This window comes from Salvelinus namaycush, unplaced genomic scaffold (assembly GCF_016432855.1).
Source record: "Salvelinus namaycush isolate Seneca unplaced genomic scaffold, SaNama_1.0 Scaffold422, whole genome shotgun sequence".
Lineage (NCBI taxonomy): Eukaryota > Metazoa > Chordata > Actinopteri > Salmoniformes > Salmonidae > Salvelinus > Salvelinus namaycush.
Genome location: NW_024061112.1, coordinates 44,606 through 62,577, shown reverse-complemented (window position 1 = coordinate 62,577; position 17,972 = coordinate 44,606). Strand labels below are relative to the sequence as shown.

Sequence of the window (17,972 nt, the reverse complement as noted above, 5' to 3'; positions counted from 1 at the left end):
AAGGCAGTGGGGGGATCTGGGGCAGGCAGGGGAGGGATCTGGGGCAGACAGTGGGGGGATCTGGGGAAGGCAGCAGGGGGCTTTGGCTAAGCAGTGGGGGGGATCTGGGGCAGGCAGTGGGGGATCTGGGGCAGGCAGTGGGGGGATCTGGGGAAGGCAGCAGGGGGCTGTGGCTAGGCAGTGGGGGGATCTGGGGCAGGCAGTGGGGGATCTGGGGCAGGCAGTGGGGGATCTATGAAAGGCAGTGGGGGGATCTGGGGCAGGCAGGGGAGGGATCTGGGGCAGACAGTGGGGGGATCTGGGGAAGGCAGCAGGGGGCTTTGGCTAGGCAGTGGGGGGATCTGGGGCAGGCAGTGGGGGATCTGGGGAAGGCAGCAGGGGGCTGTGGCTAGGCAGTGGGGGGATCTGGGGCAGGCAGTGGGGGATCTGGGGTTGGCAGTAGGGAGGGATCTGGGGCAGGCAGTAGGGAGGGATCTGGGGCAGGCAGTAGGGAGGGATCTGGGGAAGGCAGTAGGGAGGGATCTGGGGCAGGCAGTAATAAGGGATCTGGGGCAGGCAGTAGGGAAGGATCTGGGGAAGGCAGTAGGGAGGGATCTGGGGCAGGCAGTAGGGAGGGATCTGGGGAAGGCAGTAGGGAGGGATCTGGGGCAGGCAGTAGGGAGGGATCTGGGGAAGGAAGTAGGGAGGGATCTGGGGAAGGCAGTAGGGAGGGATCTGGGGAAGGAAGTAGGGAGGGATCGGGGGAAGGCAGTAGGGAGGGATCTGGGGAAGGCAGTAGGGAGGGATCTGGGGCAGGCAGTAGGGAGGGATCTGGGGAAGGCAGTGGGGGGGATCTGGGGCAGGCAGTAGGGAGGGATCTGGGGAAGGCAGTGGGGGGATCTGGGGCAGGCAGTAGGGAGGGATCTGGGGAAGGCAGTGGGGGGATCTGGGGAAGGCAGTGTGTTCTCTCTTCCTTCTCCTCCTATGCAGCCTTTGGCAGTCTGCCGATCAGAAGAAGAGAACGAGAAAAGAAGGAGGAGGAGGGGGATGAAGAGGAGGAGGGGAGGAGGAGGGAGAAGAGGACGAAGTGCAGAAGGAGGAGGAGGACGAGGGGGAAGAGCATGGGGAGGAAGGGGAGGAAAAGGAGAAGGGAGACATAGTGGAGAAGGATGAGGAGGAGGAGGCAGTCACTGCATGGCAGGCGGTGAGACAGTGGGTTGTTTGACATCTCATATTCAAATTGAAAGTGACATATCTGTGGTCTTTACGCCGTCGTCTAACTATCAGTTCTGTGAAATGCTAGCATTTGGTGTGACGGGGTGTTACTGTGACTTTTAGACAGGGCTCTAGACGGTGCCTACGGGCTCCTTTCTGCGTGGGAGAGGGATATGACACACACACACACACACACACACACACACACACACACACACACACACACACACACACACACACACACACACACACACACACACACACACACACACACACACACACACATATGTACATACGCACAGACACACACATGAACACACACACATACAGATGCACAGACACACACAAACACACACACACACAGACACACACAAACACACACACATACATGAAGGCATGAAACATAACATATGGTTGATTACTTTACTACAACTACATTAGTTCATTAGTGTGACCTGCTTCAGCAGTCACGTTCTGGTCTTATTCATTACTGTGACTTGATTTAGCAGTCACACTCTCAATCTTTCATTTATATCTTCTGTTTTAGGTGTGCTTGCTGAAAGAACAACTACTCAAATCTGAAATACTTTTTTATTAACCTTTGCCTTCTGCTGACATCTGTAGCGCTAAACCCGTAAAAACAAAACTACTTTAAAACATGCATGCTGACCAAAAGTATTTTTATGGTAGTGGAAGAAGTTTAGAAGTTTGAATTGTTAGAAGTTAGTGTTGAAAATTTGAGGTTAGCGTCGTAGTAGTAGTTGTCACAACCTGATCTGTTTTACCTGTCTTGTGCTTGTCTCCACCCCCCACCAGGTCTCTCCCATTTTTTCCATTATCTCCTGTTTATTTATACCTGCGTTTTCCGTTTGTCTGTTGCCAGTTCATCTTGTCTTGTCAGGTCAGGTCGTACCAGCGTGTTTCCCGTTATCCTGTTCTCAAGATTTTGTTTCTTCCCGGTTCAAACCTTTCTGCTTGTCCTGACCCTGAGCCCACCTACCTTCCTGTACCTGCCTGTCTCTAACCTGGATTTCAAACCTCTGCCAGCCCACGACTTGCCCCTTGTGTTAAAACAAATGTCTAAGCGTCGAACTATCTGCCTCCTGTGTCTGCATCTGGGTCTTATCCTGAGTCGTGATAAAAAGAACTGGCCATGACTGCACAGAAGACTCGGACCAGCTACGCAACGCTGTCTCCTTCCAAAGAGCCGCCATCGGAAGACAGGAGGAGTTAATTCAAAACCTAATAGAAGGACTCCAGACCTGGGTGGAACGCCACGGAAGCAAAGCTTCACTGCATTGCTGGAGCAATTCCGCAGATTATCTACTAGGCAGCAAATCACAACGGTAACCTGCCAGACTCTCAGTAATCCCGCTACCAGCGACACTTCTCCCCAGCCTACCCCGGCTTCCCGAGAACCCCGCTTACCTCCTCCGGAGCCCTATGCTGGAGATCCAGGAACCTCCCGGGTGTTTCTCTCCCAGTGCTCCCTTATAGCGTACCTGATAATGCTGATAGCGTACCTGATAATGCTGATGTCCGGGAGGGCTCTTGCCTGAGCTACTGCGGTGTCAGAGCAACAATCCTCGTTTGCCTCAGTCTGGAGGAGTTTGTGGTGGAGGTTAGAAAGGAGTTTGATTCTCCGTTGTCCTGGAGAGAGGCTGCTCGGAAGCTATTTCAACTGCGTCAAGACTCCCGTAGTGTAGCAGACTATGCGGTAGATTTTCACACTTTGGCCGCCGAGAGTGCCTGGAACCCTGGAATCCCTGTAAAACACGTTCCTTCATGGATTATCGGAGGTGGTTAAAGATGAGCTCGCAGCCTGGGAGTTTCCCATGGACCTTGACCTTGACCATACGGCTCGCTGGGCATCTACGGGAATGTAGGAGGGAGAGGAGGTCTGTTCCCGGTCACACTTGCTCGTCCACAGTTCCCACCTCGCCTCCCGATTAATCCCGTAAGTCCCTGGCGTCTACATAACAGGGAGAATCCGATGTCACCCGAGTTTCCTCTGGAATCACTGAGGGCTATCGACTTGCCTCCTCATGTGCCCGTGGTGTTGGTTTTCATGGCTCCAGAGGCACAATACCCTGATCGACTGGGCTACTGGTTCTATCATGGGTTGGAGCCCATTCTGCTATGTGCAATATCTGTCGGCGCAGCCTGCCACGGATCTCTCTGCCATCCCTGCGGATTATCAGGACCTCCGGGAGGTTTTCAACAAGGCCCGGACCACATCTCTTCCTCCACATCGACCCTACGACTGCGCTATCGACCTTCTCCCGGGCACAGCACCGCCTCGAGGGCGGATTTCTTCCCTGTCGGGTCTGGAGACCAAGATGATGGAAGGGTACATTGAGGACTCTCTTGCTGCAGGGTTGTCCATCTGCTTCCGTCCCGGTGCAGGGTTCTTCTTTGTGGAGAAGAAGGACAAACCCCTGCGCCCGTGTATTGACTACTGGAGCATTAATGACGGTAAAGTTAAAAAACGTTACCCGCTACCACTCTGAGCCCAGGTCAGAAATGTACTCCGTGACATGTTGAACCGGTTCGTGTTCGTCTACCTTCGACGACGTTCTTTTCCCGTTCAGCTGAAGAGCTCGTCCTCCACGTCCGACAGGGCCTGCAGCGTCTTTTGTAGAACCAGCTCTTTGTGAAAGCAGAGAAATGTGAATTCCATCGCTCCACAATCTCCTTCCTAGGACACGTCATCTCTGCAGGTGTAACGGCTTTCGTCGTTGGAAGGAGAGGAGGACCAAAGTGCAGCGTGGTATGTATCCATAATTTATTAGAGTACTTCTTCAATACGAACAAAACAATAAACAAACGAAAACCAACGAAGCTACAGTCCTGAACGAGAGAACATAAAACACATGAACGCACGAACAGGAACAATCACCCACAAACAAACAGTGAAAACAGGCTACCTTAATATGGTTCCCAATCAGAGACAATGACAAACACCGGCCTCTGATTGAGAACCATACTAGGCCAAACAACAAACCCAACATAGAAACACAAAACATAGATTGCCCACCCAGCTCACGTCCTGACCAACTAAACAAAGACTAAACAAAGGAAATAAGGTCAGGAACGTGACAGCAGGAAATATTCAGATGGATTCTGACAAAGTGATTGGCCTCAAACAATATCCAGATTGTAGCTGCAATGTTTCCTGGGGTTTGCTAATTTCTACCTCCATATTGACTGTATCGTATTGTGAATAGTACTGGGACAGGAGCCTTTAGTGGGACAGTAGCCTTTAGTGGGACAGTAACAGTAGACGTCGTGAATCACATGGCTAATAGCTGGCTTGAGCACCTGAGGAGAGGACAGGGCAGGATAGGTCAATCACTCATTTGATTAATCAATCAACTTCCTCAGCAAGACCACTCTTGATATTCAACTTCTTCTACTACTTTAAGGTTAACTGCTGTACTACTGCTACTACTACTACTACTACTAAACACTACTAATTCAATCAGTCAATCAGGGATTAAAGGTCACTTAATGTTCTTTTCTCATATCCCCTGAATGAACTTGCATTCCATTCTATGTGAAAGCACCTATCAACAACAGGGCTCATAAAGCAACTTAGTAACTGCTTCAGAATCAGTTCTGAAGGTTTTCAAATCAAGTAGTGACTGTAAAAGTAGTAGTAGTAGTAGTGGTATTAGTAGTGTTTAGTAGTAGTAGTAGTAGTATCAGTAGTGGTATTAGTAGTAGTAGTAGTAGTAGTATCAGTAGTGGTATTAGTAGTAGTAGTAATGGTATTAGTAGTGTTTAGTAGTAGTAGTAGTAGTAGTAGTGGTATTAGTAGTGTTTAGTAGTAGTAGTAGCAGTAGCACAGTAGTTAACCTTATAGTAGTAGTAGTAGTTGTATTAGTAGTGTTTAGTAGTAGTAGTAGTAGTGGTATTAGTAGTGTTTAGTAGTAGTAGTAGCAGTAGCACAGTAGTTAACCTTATAGTAGTAGTAGTAGTTGTATTAGTAGTGTTTAGTAGTAGTAGTAGTGGTATTAGTAGTGTTTAGTAGTAGTAGTAGCAGTAGCACAGTAGTTAACCTTATAGTAGTAGTAGTAGTTGTATTAGTAGTGTTTAGTAGTAGTAGTGGTGGTATTAGTAGTGTTTAGTAGTAGTAGTAGCAGTAGCACAGTAGTTAACCTTATAGTAGTAGTAGTAGTGGTATTAGTAGTGTTTAGTAGTAGTAGTAGCAGTAGCACAGTAGTTAACCTTATAGTAGTAGTAGTAGTGGTATTAGTAGTGTTTAGTAGTAGTGGTATTAGTAGTGTTTAGTAGTAGTAGTAGCAGTAGCACAGTAGTTAACCTTATAGTAGTAGTAGTAGTGGTATTAGTAGTGTTTAGTAGTAGTAGTAGCAGTAGCACAGTAGTTAACCTTATAGTAGTAGTAGTAGTGGTATTAGTAGTGTTTAGTAGTAGTGGTATTAGTAGTGTTTAGTAGTAGTAGTAGCAGTAGCACAGTAGTTAACCTTATAGTAGTAGTAGTTGTATTAGTAGTGTTTAGTAGTAGTGGTAGTGGTATTAGTAGTGTTTAGTAGTAGTAGTAGCAGTAGCACAGTAGTTAACCTTATAGTAGTAGTAGTAGTTGTATTAGTAGTGTTTAGTAGTAGTTGTATTAGTAGTGTTTAGTAGTAGTAGTAGCAGTAGCACAGTAGTTAACCTTATAGTAGTAGTAGTAGTGGTATTAGTAGTGTTTAGTAGTAGTGGTATTAGTAGTGTTTAGTAGTAGTAGTAGCAGTAGCACAGTAGTTAACCTTATAGTAGTAGTAGTAGTTGTATTAGTAGTGTTTAGTAGTAGTTGTATTAGTAGTGTTTAGTAGTAGTAGTAGTAGCAGTATCAGTAGTTAACCTTATAGTAGTAGTAGTAGTTGTATTAGTAGTGTTTAGTAGTAGTAGTAGTGGTATTAGTAGTGTTTAGTAGTAGTAGTAGTAGTAGTGGTATTAGTAGTGTTTAGTAGTAGTAGTAGCAGTAGCACAGTAGTTAACCTTATAGTAGTAGTAGTAGTGGTATTAGTAGTGTTTAGTAGTAGTAGTAGTGGTATTAGTAGTGTTTAGTAGTAGTAGTAGCAGTAGCACAGTAGTTAACCTTATAGTAGTAGTAGTAGTGGTATTAGTAGTGTTTAGTAGTAGTAGTAGCAGTAGCACAGTAGTTAACCTTATAGTAGTAGTAGTAGTGGTATTAGTAGTGTTTAGTAGTAGTAGTAGCAGTAGCACAGTAGTTAACCTTATAGTAGTAGTAGTAGTGGTATTAGTAGTGTTTAGTAGTAGTAGTAGTGGTATTAGTAGTGTTTAGTAGTAGTAGTAGCAGTAGCACAGTAGTTAACCTTATAGTAGTAGTAGTAGTGGTATTAGTAGTGTTTAGTAGTAGTAGTAGTAGTGGTATTAGTAGTGTATAGTAGTAGTAGTAGTGGTATTAGTAGTGTTTAGTAGTAGTAGTAGCAGTAGCACAGTAGTTAACCTTGAACGACAACCACACCAGGACACAGTGTCCTTAGCTGTCACAACCCGCTCTGCTCTCAGCTGTGCAACATATGTCATTGTTTTTCATGCCAGAAGTGTCCGTTTAGCCTCTCCCTGTTCACTATTGTTTACACCATTGTTCCATAATGTTACAGTATTAGCTAAACCTGTTCACTGTACCAGTAGTATGCAAACATTTGGTGGCCATGAGAGAAAACAAAATGTTGTGAGTCTGGTAAAATAATCTGTGGTATTGTGTGTAGACTATGGTAATGTTTTTAATAGTTAGCTAGGGTTTAAAGGTGATGTATCTAGCCGTCTCATTCTCACGAAATTTGACAACAAAAATGTCAACTGTCATCTTTCGGCCTCCTGAGTGGCGCAGCGGTCTAAGGCACTGCAGTGCTTGAGGCCTCACTACAGATCCGGGTTCAATCTCGGGCTGTGATGCAGCCGGCCACGACCGGGTGATCCATGAGGCAATGTACAATTGGCCCAGCGTCTTCCGGATTAGGGGAAGGTTTGGCCGTCCGGGATGTCCTTGTCCCATCACGCCCTAGCGACTCCTGTGTGACACGGTCGCCAATTGTACAGTGTTTCCTCCGACACATTGGTGCGGCTGGCTTTCGGGTTAAGCAAGCAGTGTGTCAAGAAGCAGTGCGGCTTGGCGGGGTCATGTTTCGGGGGATGCATGGCTCTCGACCTTCGTACGGCAGCGTAGCCAGTGCTCAACATGTTAAATAGACGAAACCGTGAACACTTACAACAATACAAAATAACAAACGTGGCAAAACGAAACAGTCCTATCTGGTGCAGAGAAACACAAAGACAGGAAACAACCACCCACAAATCCCAACACAAAACAGGCTACCTTAATATGGTTCCCAATCAGAGACAATGACAAACACCTGCCTCTGATTGAGAACCACATCAGGCCAATTGACAATCCCCACATAGAAACACAAAACAAGAATGCCCACCCAGCTCACGTCCTGACCAACACAAAACAAGGAAAAACACACAAGAACTATGGTCAGAACGTGACAATCTCGTACAACGCTGTGTACTACTCCCTTCACAGAACAGCGCAAACTGGCTCTAACCAGAATAGAAAGAGGAGTGGGAGGCCACGGTGCACAAATGAGCAAAAGGACAAGTACATTAGAGTGTCTAGTTTGAGAAACAGATGCCTCACAAGTCCTCAGCTGGCAGCTTCATTAAATAGTATCCGCAAAACACCAGTCTCAACGTCAACAGTGAAGAGGCGACTTCGAGATGCTGGCCTTCTAGGCAGAGTTGTAAAGAAAAAGCCATATCTCAGACTGGCCAATAAAAATAAAAGATTAAGATGGGCAAAAGAACACAGACACTGGACAGAGGAACTCTACCTAGAAGGCCAGCATCCCGGAGTCGCCTCTACACTGTTGACGGGCTTTTTACCCCTTTTTCTCCCCAATTCGGTGATATCCAATTGTTAGTTACGGTCTTGTCCGATCGCTGCAACTCCCGTACGAAGGTCGAGAGCCAATATAATAATAATAATAATAAATAAGGTCATCTTTAACGAGATGTCCTCTTGGATCACTGAGATTAGGATATGTACCCATCTATTTCATAATAATAATTATGTTTTTTGATTAGATACTTCGCATTTTACCACAATTTACACAAACATGATCATTACAGCAACAGTCAAAAAAAGTTATAAACAAATCAATGTAATATTTGTAAACAATGCTCCCCTAATGAAAATGCCTGAGTTTAACATAACACTTAAAATTATTATTAACATTTACTTATTCAATTAGTATAAAATTAAATCGGACTTTTTCCCAATTTGAGCTTTTTAGCTGTTTCGGTAATGAGAAGGCCAAGTGGGTTAAAGGTGGTGTATGAGAATAAGAACCTCATTCTGAATGCATAGAAGCAAATACATTAAATTAACTTCCTGTAGATGATGCATTATGGGTGAATATATATCTATTTTTTTAACTGATTGGAGTTTTTGCAGGAACTTGAAAAATTGTCACGTAAAATTGTAGGTAATAAATATTATAGTTTAATGTAAACATCAAACCAGTATACCATTTTTTATGATTCATGGACAAACTACAGCAACATATCAAATCAGTTAGTAAAATGTTATAAAATGAAAATCCGGACACATATCGGTAATGAGAATGTACAAAATGCAGGCGAAAATGCAAAATGTATTTCAAATAAGACACTGAAAATGAGAGATCTTAGTACTCAGAATGATAGTGCATTTTTGCAGATGCATCATGGTTTTGTAACTCAATTTGCTACAGACATGTTTACAACTGGTTTCATGAGAATCACCCAGCAGTCTAATTTGTATTTGTTCAATGCCTCAATAGATTTCACATTTCATCAACTATATTGGATAAATGGCTGTGCAGATTCCTGGTTCAAGTCAACCCAAGATGATGACCCTGAAGACGAGACAAAGTGGCCCAGAGGAAGCCAGCTGTTCTCAACCCCTACATTGCCCCATTCTTCAAAGAGCTCACTGAGTGAAGAACACCTGATGCTGCACTGAATTCTTCCTCCTGGATGGTCTCATGTCCCATTGTGTGTTTCACTGCCTCTGAACCCCGTTACTTTGAATAGAGTTGCCCCTGATCATAGCTTTAGGATTGTACCCAATCCCAATTTTAACTCCATCTCCCTCTCTCACCCCCACACCCCACACACAACATATAGTTTTTACATTAGTGTTGTAATGATCCTCTTATTTGTTTAAATATGTGTTAATTGTTTTTACTTCTATTGTCAATTCTGTTGATTATTTTGTTGTTGTTAATTGTGTTACCAATTTGAATGAATGCATTTTAGGTACAAATGTATTGTTTTTATTACATTTAGATTTCAGGGAGAATTTCCCTGTAAATTCACAGCATTATACTGGCACTAGAGTTGCCAGCTTCATACTGTAAATATACTTTACAGCAGAGATGTCAAATATATTACAGCATCTCTGCTGTAAAGCAAAATTACAGTATTAAGCTGGGAGCTCTGGTGCCAGTATAATCCTGCACATTTACAGGGAAAAGTTTCACTGTGTAATAATACTCTTTGATTTATAGTAACCCTGTAGAATACTTTTACACTGTTTCATGCTGTTTTACCTTTAGTCGTTTTCTCCCCAACACTTACAACATTAGATCAATATAGCTCACTGGATCCACCACTGTGAATGGGCTAAGACATGTCACCCCACCAGAACTACCTTAAAAGACTGAGTAAACGTGGTGAACAAAATAAGTACAATTTAAAAGGGCTTAATGGTGCACAGATCCCTTTAACGGGATCATTTTCGTAAACAACCGCTGAATTGCAGAGCGCCAAATTCAAAAAAAATACTAAAAATATTTATTTTCATGAAATCACAAGTGAAATATACCAAAACACAGCTTAGCTTGTTGTTAATCAACCTATCGTGTCAGATTTTGAAAATATGCTTTACAGTGAAAGCAATCCAAGCGTTTGTGAGTTTATCGATCACTAGACAAAACATTACGAACAGCTAGCAGCAATGTAGATTGGTTTCGAAAGTCTGAAAAGCAATTAAATTAATCGCTTACCTTTGATGATCTTCTGATGTTTGCACTCACGAGACTCCCAGTTACACAATAAATGTTCCTTTTGTTCGATAAATATTATTTTTATATCCAAAAACCTCAATTTGGTTGGTGCGTTATGTTCAGAAATCAACAGGATCCAGCAGTCATGAAGGGAAGGCGAAAATTCCAAATAGTATCCGTAAAGTTCGTAGAAACATGTCAAACGTTTTTTATAATCAATCCTCAGGTTGTTTTTAACATAATTAATCGATCATATTTCAACCGGACGGTAAACTATCAATACTAGAGATAAAGAAAATGTCGAGCAACAACTTTCGCGCGCATGAACTAATCAAAGGACACCTGGCCATCCACTGACGCGTTTTGATAAATCTCGCTCATTTTTCAGAATAAAAGCTTGAAACTATGTCTAAAGCCTGTTCACACCCTGTGGAAGCCATTGGAAAAGGAATCTGGTTTATATCCCTTTAAATGGAGGATAGGCAGGCAATGGAACAGGGATTTTTCAAAATAAGAGCCACCGGGTTGGAATTCCTCAGGTTTTTGCCTGCAAAATCAGTTCTGTTATACTCACAGACAATATTTTGACAGTTTTGGAAAGTTTAGAGTGTTTTCTATCCTAATCTGTCAATTATATGCATATTCTAGCATCTGGGCCTGAGAAATAGGCCGTTTACATTGGGAACGTTATTTTTCCAAACATAAAAATTCAGCCTCCTAGCGTCAAGAAGTTTTAAGCCTTAGAGATATCAATCAGTCAATGTATGTATTCTGTGAGGATAGATGGGGGGTGCTTGTTTCCATCCAATCAAAGACTTGGTTCCAATCATAATACAGACTGCTGGCTCACGTTTCGTTTCACATCACTTGATACGTGAAGTGTAACAGAATGTGAACTATTGCACGACCAGGCTGGTCCAAGCAGGCTATTTCAAACATGACACATGATATGTTCTACCCTCAGAATTACATATGAGTGAAGTGAAGGGACGAGCTGCCCTGTTGCATAAACAAGCACACACCGCTAAGCACAGGAAAACAAACTGCTCATAGGGAGAGGTATAAGGACAGTGGAACAGGCAGAGGAGAGGTATAAGGACAGTGGAACAGGCAGAGGAGAGGTAATCGGGGAGTGTTGTGGCATTTTCAGGTAAGGGGGCGTCGCCAGAGGGAGTAATGGTCTGGTGACAACATGACATGACCTTTGACCTTCCGCGACAACAAACGCTTAGGGTTAGGGTTAGGGTTAGCTTGGGCCTATGAAAAATAAAAGATTTTAAACAGATTTGGGTCAGAGAAACAAAAGTCCTGGCAGAGAAAATAAAAGTCCTGGCAGAGAAAATAAAAGTCTTGGCGTGGAGATCTTTGTACATTTCTTTCTCTCCTTTTCTTTGTGTTTTCACTTTCTAAGAACTTTTCTAGAAAATATGGATTCTGCAGTTGAGAAACAACACTGTGTGGAACTTATTGCCCTTGAGCGAAGTGGTCACACAGCTGTAGTAGAGGGAAATACTCTGCATGTCTGGGGAGGCTACATGGTAAGCCTCAAACATGATTTGTAAATTCCCTTCCTGCAATTATCTTGAAAGCATTCCTAATTGATGGTGTTGTTATGAATTGACGTTGAGCATTCACATATACTGTATAACATACATGCTGCTGAGAGCCTATATTAATGTTTTTTCAATAGTAATGGAGGAACCTTTTTTTTGTTCTGCAGTCAACCGCTGAGAGTGAAGTTTTCCTACCCAGTGATGAAATCTGGTTGTATGACTTAGAAAGAGGTGTATGGTAAGAATATCAATGTAATTCTAACATGGTGTTTGTGCATATGGGCTGTATATAACACATTGTAAAGAATATGAATGGAGAAATAGTTTGGGATTAACACTGTATCTGGATATTCCATCTGTAGATGCTCTACACACTACCAGTAACATTTCAACTAACTATCTACGAACCCTAACTCTAGCCCTAACCCTAAACTTAACCCTAACCCTAACCCTAACCCTAACCCTAACCCTAGTCCAAACCCTAACCCTAGTCCAAACCCTAACCTTTATCCTAACCCTAGCCCTAGCCCTAACCCTAGCCCTAACACTAGCCCAAACCCTAACCTTAACCCTAGCCCAAACCCTAACCCTAGTCCAAACCCTAACCCTAGTCCAAACCCTAACCTTTATCCTAACCCTAGCCCTAGCCCTAACCCTAACCCTAACCCTAACCCTAGCCCTAACCCTAACCTTAACCTTAACCCTAGCCCAAACCCTAAACCTAGTCCAAACACTAACCTTTATCCTAGCCCAAACCCTAACCTTTATCCTAACCCTAGCCCTAGCCCTAACCCTAACCCAAACCCTAACCCTAACCCTAACCTTAACCCTAGCCCAAACCCTAACCCTAGTCCAAACCCTAACCTTTATCCTAACCCTAGCCCAAACCCTAACCCTTATCCTAACCCTAAACTTAACCCTTACCCTTATTCTTAACCTTTTTATTTATTTATTTATTTCACCTTTATTTAACCAGGTAGACTAGTTGAGAACAAGTTCTCATTTATAACTGCGACCTGGCCAAGATAAAGCAAAGCAGTGTGACACAAACAACAACACAGAGTTACACATGGAACCTAACCCTAGCCGTATCCTTAGCAAGCAGTTGCTTATCAACAGATACAAGATATAGTGCAAGACTGGTCTATAGTGCAAGACTGGTTTATAGTGCTAGACTGGTCTATAGTGCAAGACTGGTTTATAGTGCTAGACTGGTCTATAGTGGTCTATAGTGGTCTATAGTGGTCTATGGTGATAGACTGGTCTATAGTGGTCTATAGTGCAAGACTGGTTTAAAGTGTTTGACTGGTCTATAGTGCTAGACTGGTCTATAGAGGTCTATAGTGCTAGACTGGTCTATAGTGGTCTATAGTATTAGACTGGTCTATAGTGGTCTATAGTAATAGACTGGTCTATAGTGCTAGACTGGTCTATAGTGGTCTATAGTGCTAGACTGGTCTATAGTATTAGACTGGTCTATAGTATTCTATAGTGCTAGACTGGTCTATAGTGGTCTATAGTATTAGACTGGTCTATAGTATTAGACTGGTCTATAGTATTCTATAGTGCTAGACTGGTCTATAGTGGTCTATAGTATTAGACTGGTCTATAGTATTAGACTGGTCTATAGTGGTCTATAGTGCTAGACTGGTCTATGGTGGTCTGTAGTGCAAGACTGGATTATAGTGCTAGACTGGTCTATAGTGCAAGACTGGTTTATAGTGCTAGACTGGTATATAGTGGTCTATAGTGCTAGACTGGTCTATAGTGCAAGACTGGATTATAGTGCTAGACTGGTCTACAGTGCTAGACTGGATTATAGTGCTAGACTGGTCTATAGTGCAAGACTGGTTTATAGTGCTAGACTGGTCTATAGTGTTAGACTGGTCTATAGTGATAGACTGGTCTATAGTGGTCTATAGTATTAGACTGGTCTATAGTGGTCTATAATATTAGACTGGTCTATAGTGGTCTATAATATTAGACTGGTCTATAGTGGTCTATAATATTAGACTGGTCTATAGTGCTAGACTGGTTTATAGTGCTAGACTGGTCTATAGTATTAGACTGGTCTATAGTGCTAGACTGGTCTATAGTGCTAGACTGGTCTATAGTATTAGACTGGTCTATAGTGGTCTATAGTGCTAGACTGGTCTATAGTACTAGACTGGTCTATAGTGGTCTATAGTAGTCTTTATAGCAAGACTGGTTCATAGCGCTGGTCTACAGTAGTCTATAATGCTGCACTGGTCTTATGTTCAGTTTGAACCCAGAATGTGACGTCTACCCCCAAGCCAAATTTGCATTAAGACTTTGCTATGTTGCTTGGAACTTAATGCTGTGTGTGTTCATAGTTGGTTGATTAATTTTATCTTCTGAAGGGAAATGTGTCAAATGTCAGGAGAGGTCCCGCCCCCCATGTCAGGCACCTGCAGCTGCTTTCTAAATGGCCACATGTACATATTCGGGGGATATGATGACACGGGACAGACCAATCAGGTGAGCTAGCTCAACGGAAACTGTAGTGCCCCCTGATATGCAAATATTTTTCTGATAAATCACCAAAAAGCTTCTTAATCACTATTAAGGCTTCCGTTGTTTACGAGACAGTTCAGATGGGTTCATCCTCTAGCTTCAGAGACACGTGTATTACATTCTGAAAAGATGTGTGCTTGCAGCTTTACCGTGTCAACTTCCTGGATGGGGACTACAGTTGGAAGAAAGTGAAAGCTGAGAGTGGCTCTCCTCCTTCACCCAGAGATAAGCTGTGCTGTTGGGTTTTCAACAACAGGTCAGTGACATATAATATTAGAATGCAACGTCAATGCCCATTGCAGTATTGCTACAAACAGGAAGATAGTCAGGGTTCAAATGACACATTTAAGGGGATACTGTGAGATTCTGGCAATTAGCAATTAGCCAATGCTAGCTAGCCTCAGTGCAGTGACTGGAAGTCTACAGGTACAGTAGTACCAGACTACAAAACAATTAAATAATAATAATAATATATAAAACAGCTTGATTGACAGAATCTCGCAGTATCCCTTTAAAGGCTACTATTGGGGGTGTTAAATAGAAAAAAATAGTTGCCTGGACCAACTAAATCTTAAACACAAGTGCGGGCGGTTTTCCATGTTGATTGTTTTGTCTTTGGGAGAATCTTGTAATTTTTCCCAATTAAGAATCTTCCATTCCGTAAGGTTACCTACTTTGAGAATGTTCCATTCTGTAGGGTCACCTACTTTGAGAATGTTCCATTCCGTAAGGTCACCTATTTTGAGAATGTTCCATTCTGTAGGGTCACCAACTTTGAGAATGTTCCATTCTGTAGGGTCACCAACTTTGAGAATGTTCCATTCTGTAGGGTCACCTACTTTGAGAATCTTCTATTCTGTAGGGTCACCTACTTTGAGAATGTTCCATTCTGTAGGGTCACCTACTTTGAGAATGTTCCATTCCGTAAGGTCACCTATTTTGAGAATGTTCCATTCTGTAGGGTCACCAACTTTGAGAATGTTCCATTCTGTAGGGTCACCTACTTTGAGAATCTTCTATTCTGTAGGGTCACCAACTTTGAGAATGTTCCATTCTGTAGGGTCACCTACTTTGAGAATCTTCCATTCTGTAGGGTCACCTACTTTGGTGGATATGGTCACAAGACACTTGATGACATCATGGATGACAAAAGCTTCATCGTGGACACGGCATCATTGGTACATTTTTGCTTTTTGTTTATGATTGTGTCCAAAACGTATGAATTACAACGACTATTTTCAATGTGTTGTATTGTGTGTTCTGTAGGAGCAGAACGTTGGTTGGGGATGGAACAATGAAGTTCACGTTTTTGAGACAACACTAGCCAGCTGGAGGGAACCACAGAGCTCTGTAAGACAGACACACACTGTATGTTTACATCACAACATAACTTCACCATGTGGAACAGAGTTAAGAACGGACCGTAACCTTACTCCACAGTGAGCTTGAAATGTTGCTGATGGAGCTATCCAATCGGTACCTGTTGTATAGCTCAAGTGTTGGTGATGTAGAGGACTCTGGTTCAAGCCCAGTCAGAGGAGAGGTAGAGGACTCTGATTCAAGCTCAGTTAGAGGAGAGGTAGAGGACCCTGATTCAAGCTCAGTTAGAGGAGAGGTAGAGGAACCTGATTCAAGCCCAGTCAGAGGAGAGGTAGAGGACCCTGATTCAAGCTCAGTTAGAGGAGAGGTAGAGGAACCTGATTCAAGCCCAGTCAGAGGAGAGGTAGAGGCCTCTGATTCAAGCTCAGTTAGAGGAGAGGTAGAGGAACCTGATTCAAGCCCAGTCAGAGGAGAGGTAGAGGAACCTGGTTCAAGCCCAGTCAGAGGAGAGGTAGAGGACCCTGATTCAAGCCCAGTCAGAGGAGAGGTAGAGGAACCTGATTTAAGCCCAGTCAGAGGAGAGGTAGAGGACTTTGGTTCAAGCCCAGTCAGAGGAGAGGTAGAGGAACCTGATTCAAGCCCAGTCAGAGGAGAGTTAGAGGACCCTGATTCAACCCCAGTCAGAGGAGAAGTAGAGGACCCTGATTCAAGCCCAGTCAGAGGAGAGGTAGAGGACCCTGATTTAAGCCCAGTCAGAGGAGAAGTAGAGGACCCTGATTCAAGCCCAGTCAGAGGAGAAGTAGAGGACCCTGATTTAAGCCCAGTCAGAGGAGAGGTAGAGGACCCTGATTTAAGCCCAGTCAGAGGAGAAGTAGAGGACCCTGATTCAAGCCCAGTCAGAGACAAGTTCAGTGAGGCAGCGCTATATGCTAATCTAGCACAATGGTGCTGGTTATACATGCACTAATTAGTTATTTGCAGCCAAATAACAGTTTGTCATTTTGTACCTGTACTGTAAGTAGCTCTTTCTGACTACAGGGTCGTGCTCCTGCCCCCAGAGCTGCCCATGCAGGTGCAACACTTGGCCATAAAGGGTATGTCTACGGGGGCAGAGTACTGGTGAGTACTCTGTTGAGTTGAACTCCTCCTCAAGTTTTGTATTGCATTGATGCAGAGACACAGAAAAAAACCTAAAACATTGCTAAGATGAATGGGATCACAGTGCTTACTGTACAGTCTAGTTTAATACTTGACTCAAGTGTGTTGACCTGTTTTGGAATGTTCAGTGGTTTGCCCTTCCTTCTACCCTTCCCTTTAGGAAACCACACCAAGTGACATTCATTGTCTAGATCTAGAATCATGGACATGGTCTGAAATGTAGGTATTTATATTTCACTCTTTCAAATGCTCATCTTTAAAACAGTCTAGTGTTTATCATAATAACAGCTTTGGTGTGTGTTTGTTTTTTAAAGACTTTTAACTGTTCCCTCCAAATGTCTTGTCCAGAGTGCCAACATCCACTGTGCCAGGGGGAAGGTCGTGGCACAGCCTCACTGCAGTATCTGATAACACTTTATTTCTATTTGGTGGCCTGAATGTGGACTGCAAACCAATGAGTAAGTCATTTACCCATTTAGTTCCAGTTGGATGAAATCCTTACTCGGCTGTTACTCAACAATTTGACCCTCCTAGAAAACCTTTCTGTTCCATGGAGTTCTTCCTTTCTTGTATGTGTTATGTTTCTGTAGGTGATGGATGGGTTTTAGACGTTGACACAAAGACATGGAGGGAGTTGGACCATCCAAACAACAACAAACCAAGGTAGTACAGTAGCTGACAGTTTAGCATCATGTTAAATCTAGTTCCTAATCTGATTAAACTGGTATGACTGGTATGACTGGTATGACTGGTATGACTGGTATGACTGGTATGACTGGAATGACTGGTATGACTGGTATGACTGGTATGACTGGTATGACTGGTGTGACTCCCTGATCAAATAAATGTTCAATCAGAACGCATTCCATTTCCATCTCAATCTGAAGTCTGTATGTGCAGATCAAGGAGTGAAGAGAATTTAGCCTAAAATGTACAATGATTAAACAGAGTGCACATTCTCTGTACTTTGATGAAATCCCCCATTTCATTGACTTTCCCCCCTGCAGGTTGTGGCACACAGCAAGCCAAGCCAAGGACTCTGACGTGGTTGTGTTTGGAGGTAGTTGTGACTACGTCCTCCTAGGAGGAACGTATGAGAATTTGACGGTATGACGATAGTGTAACGTCC

At 43.3% G+C, this 17,972-nt stretch overlaps 1 protein-coding gene across 1 annotated transcript; it reads left to right on the top strand.

The window, feature by feature from the left end:
* Positions 1-3,311: 3,311 nt before the first annotated feature.
* On the top strand, positions 3,312-17,956 carry LOC120041244 (kelch domain-containing protein 1-like). The gene is made up of 9 exons (XM_038986182.1): positions 3,312-3,594; positions 14,232-14,329; positions 14,509-14,621; positions 15,459-15,543; positions 15,632-15,715; positions 16,724-16,804; positions 17,192-17,243; positions 17,434-17,506; positions 17,851-17,956. Exons 1-9 carry the CDS (start codon positions 3,312-3,314, stop codon positions 17,954-17,956), a joined length of 975 nt encoding a protein of 324 aa, XP_038842110.1.
* Positions 17,957-17,972: the final 16 nt, after the last annotated feature.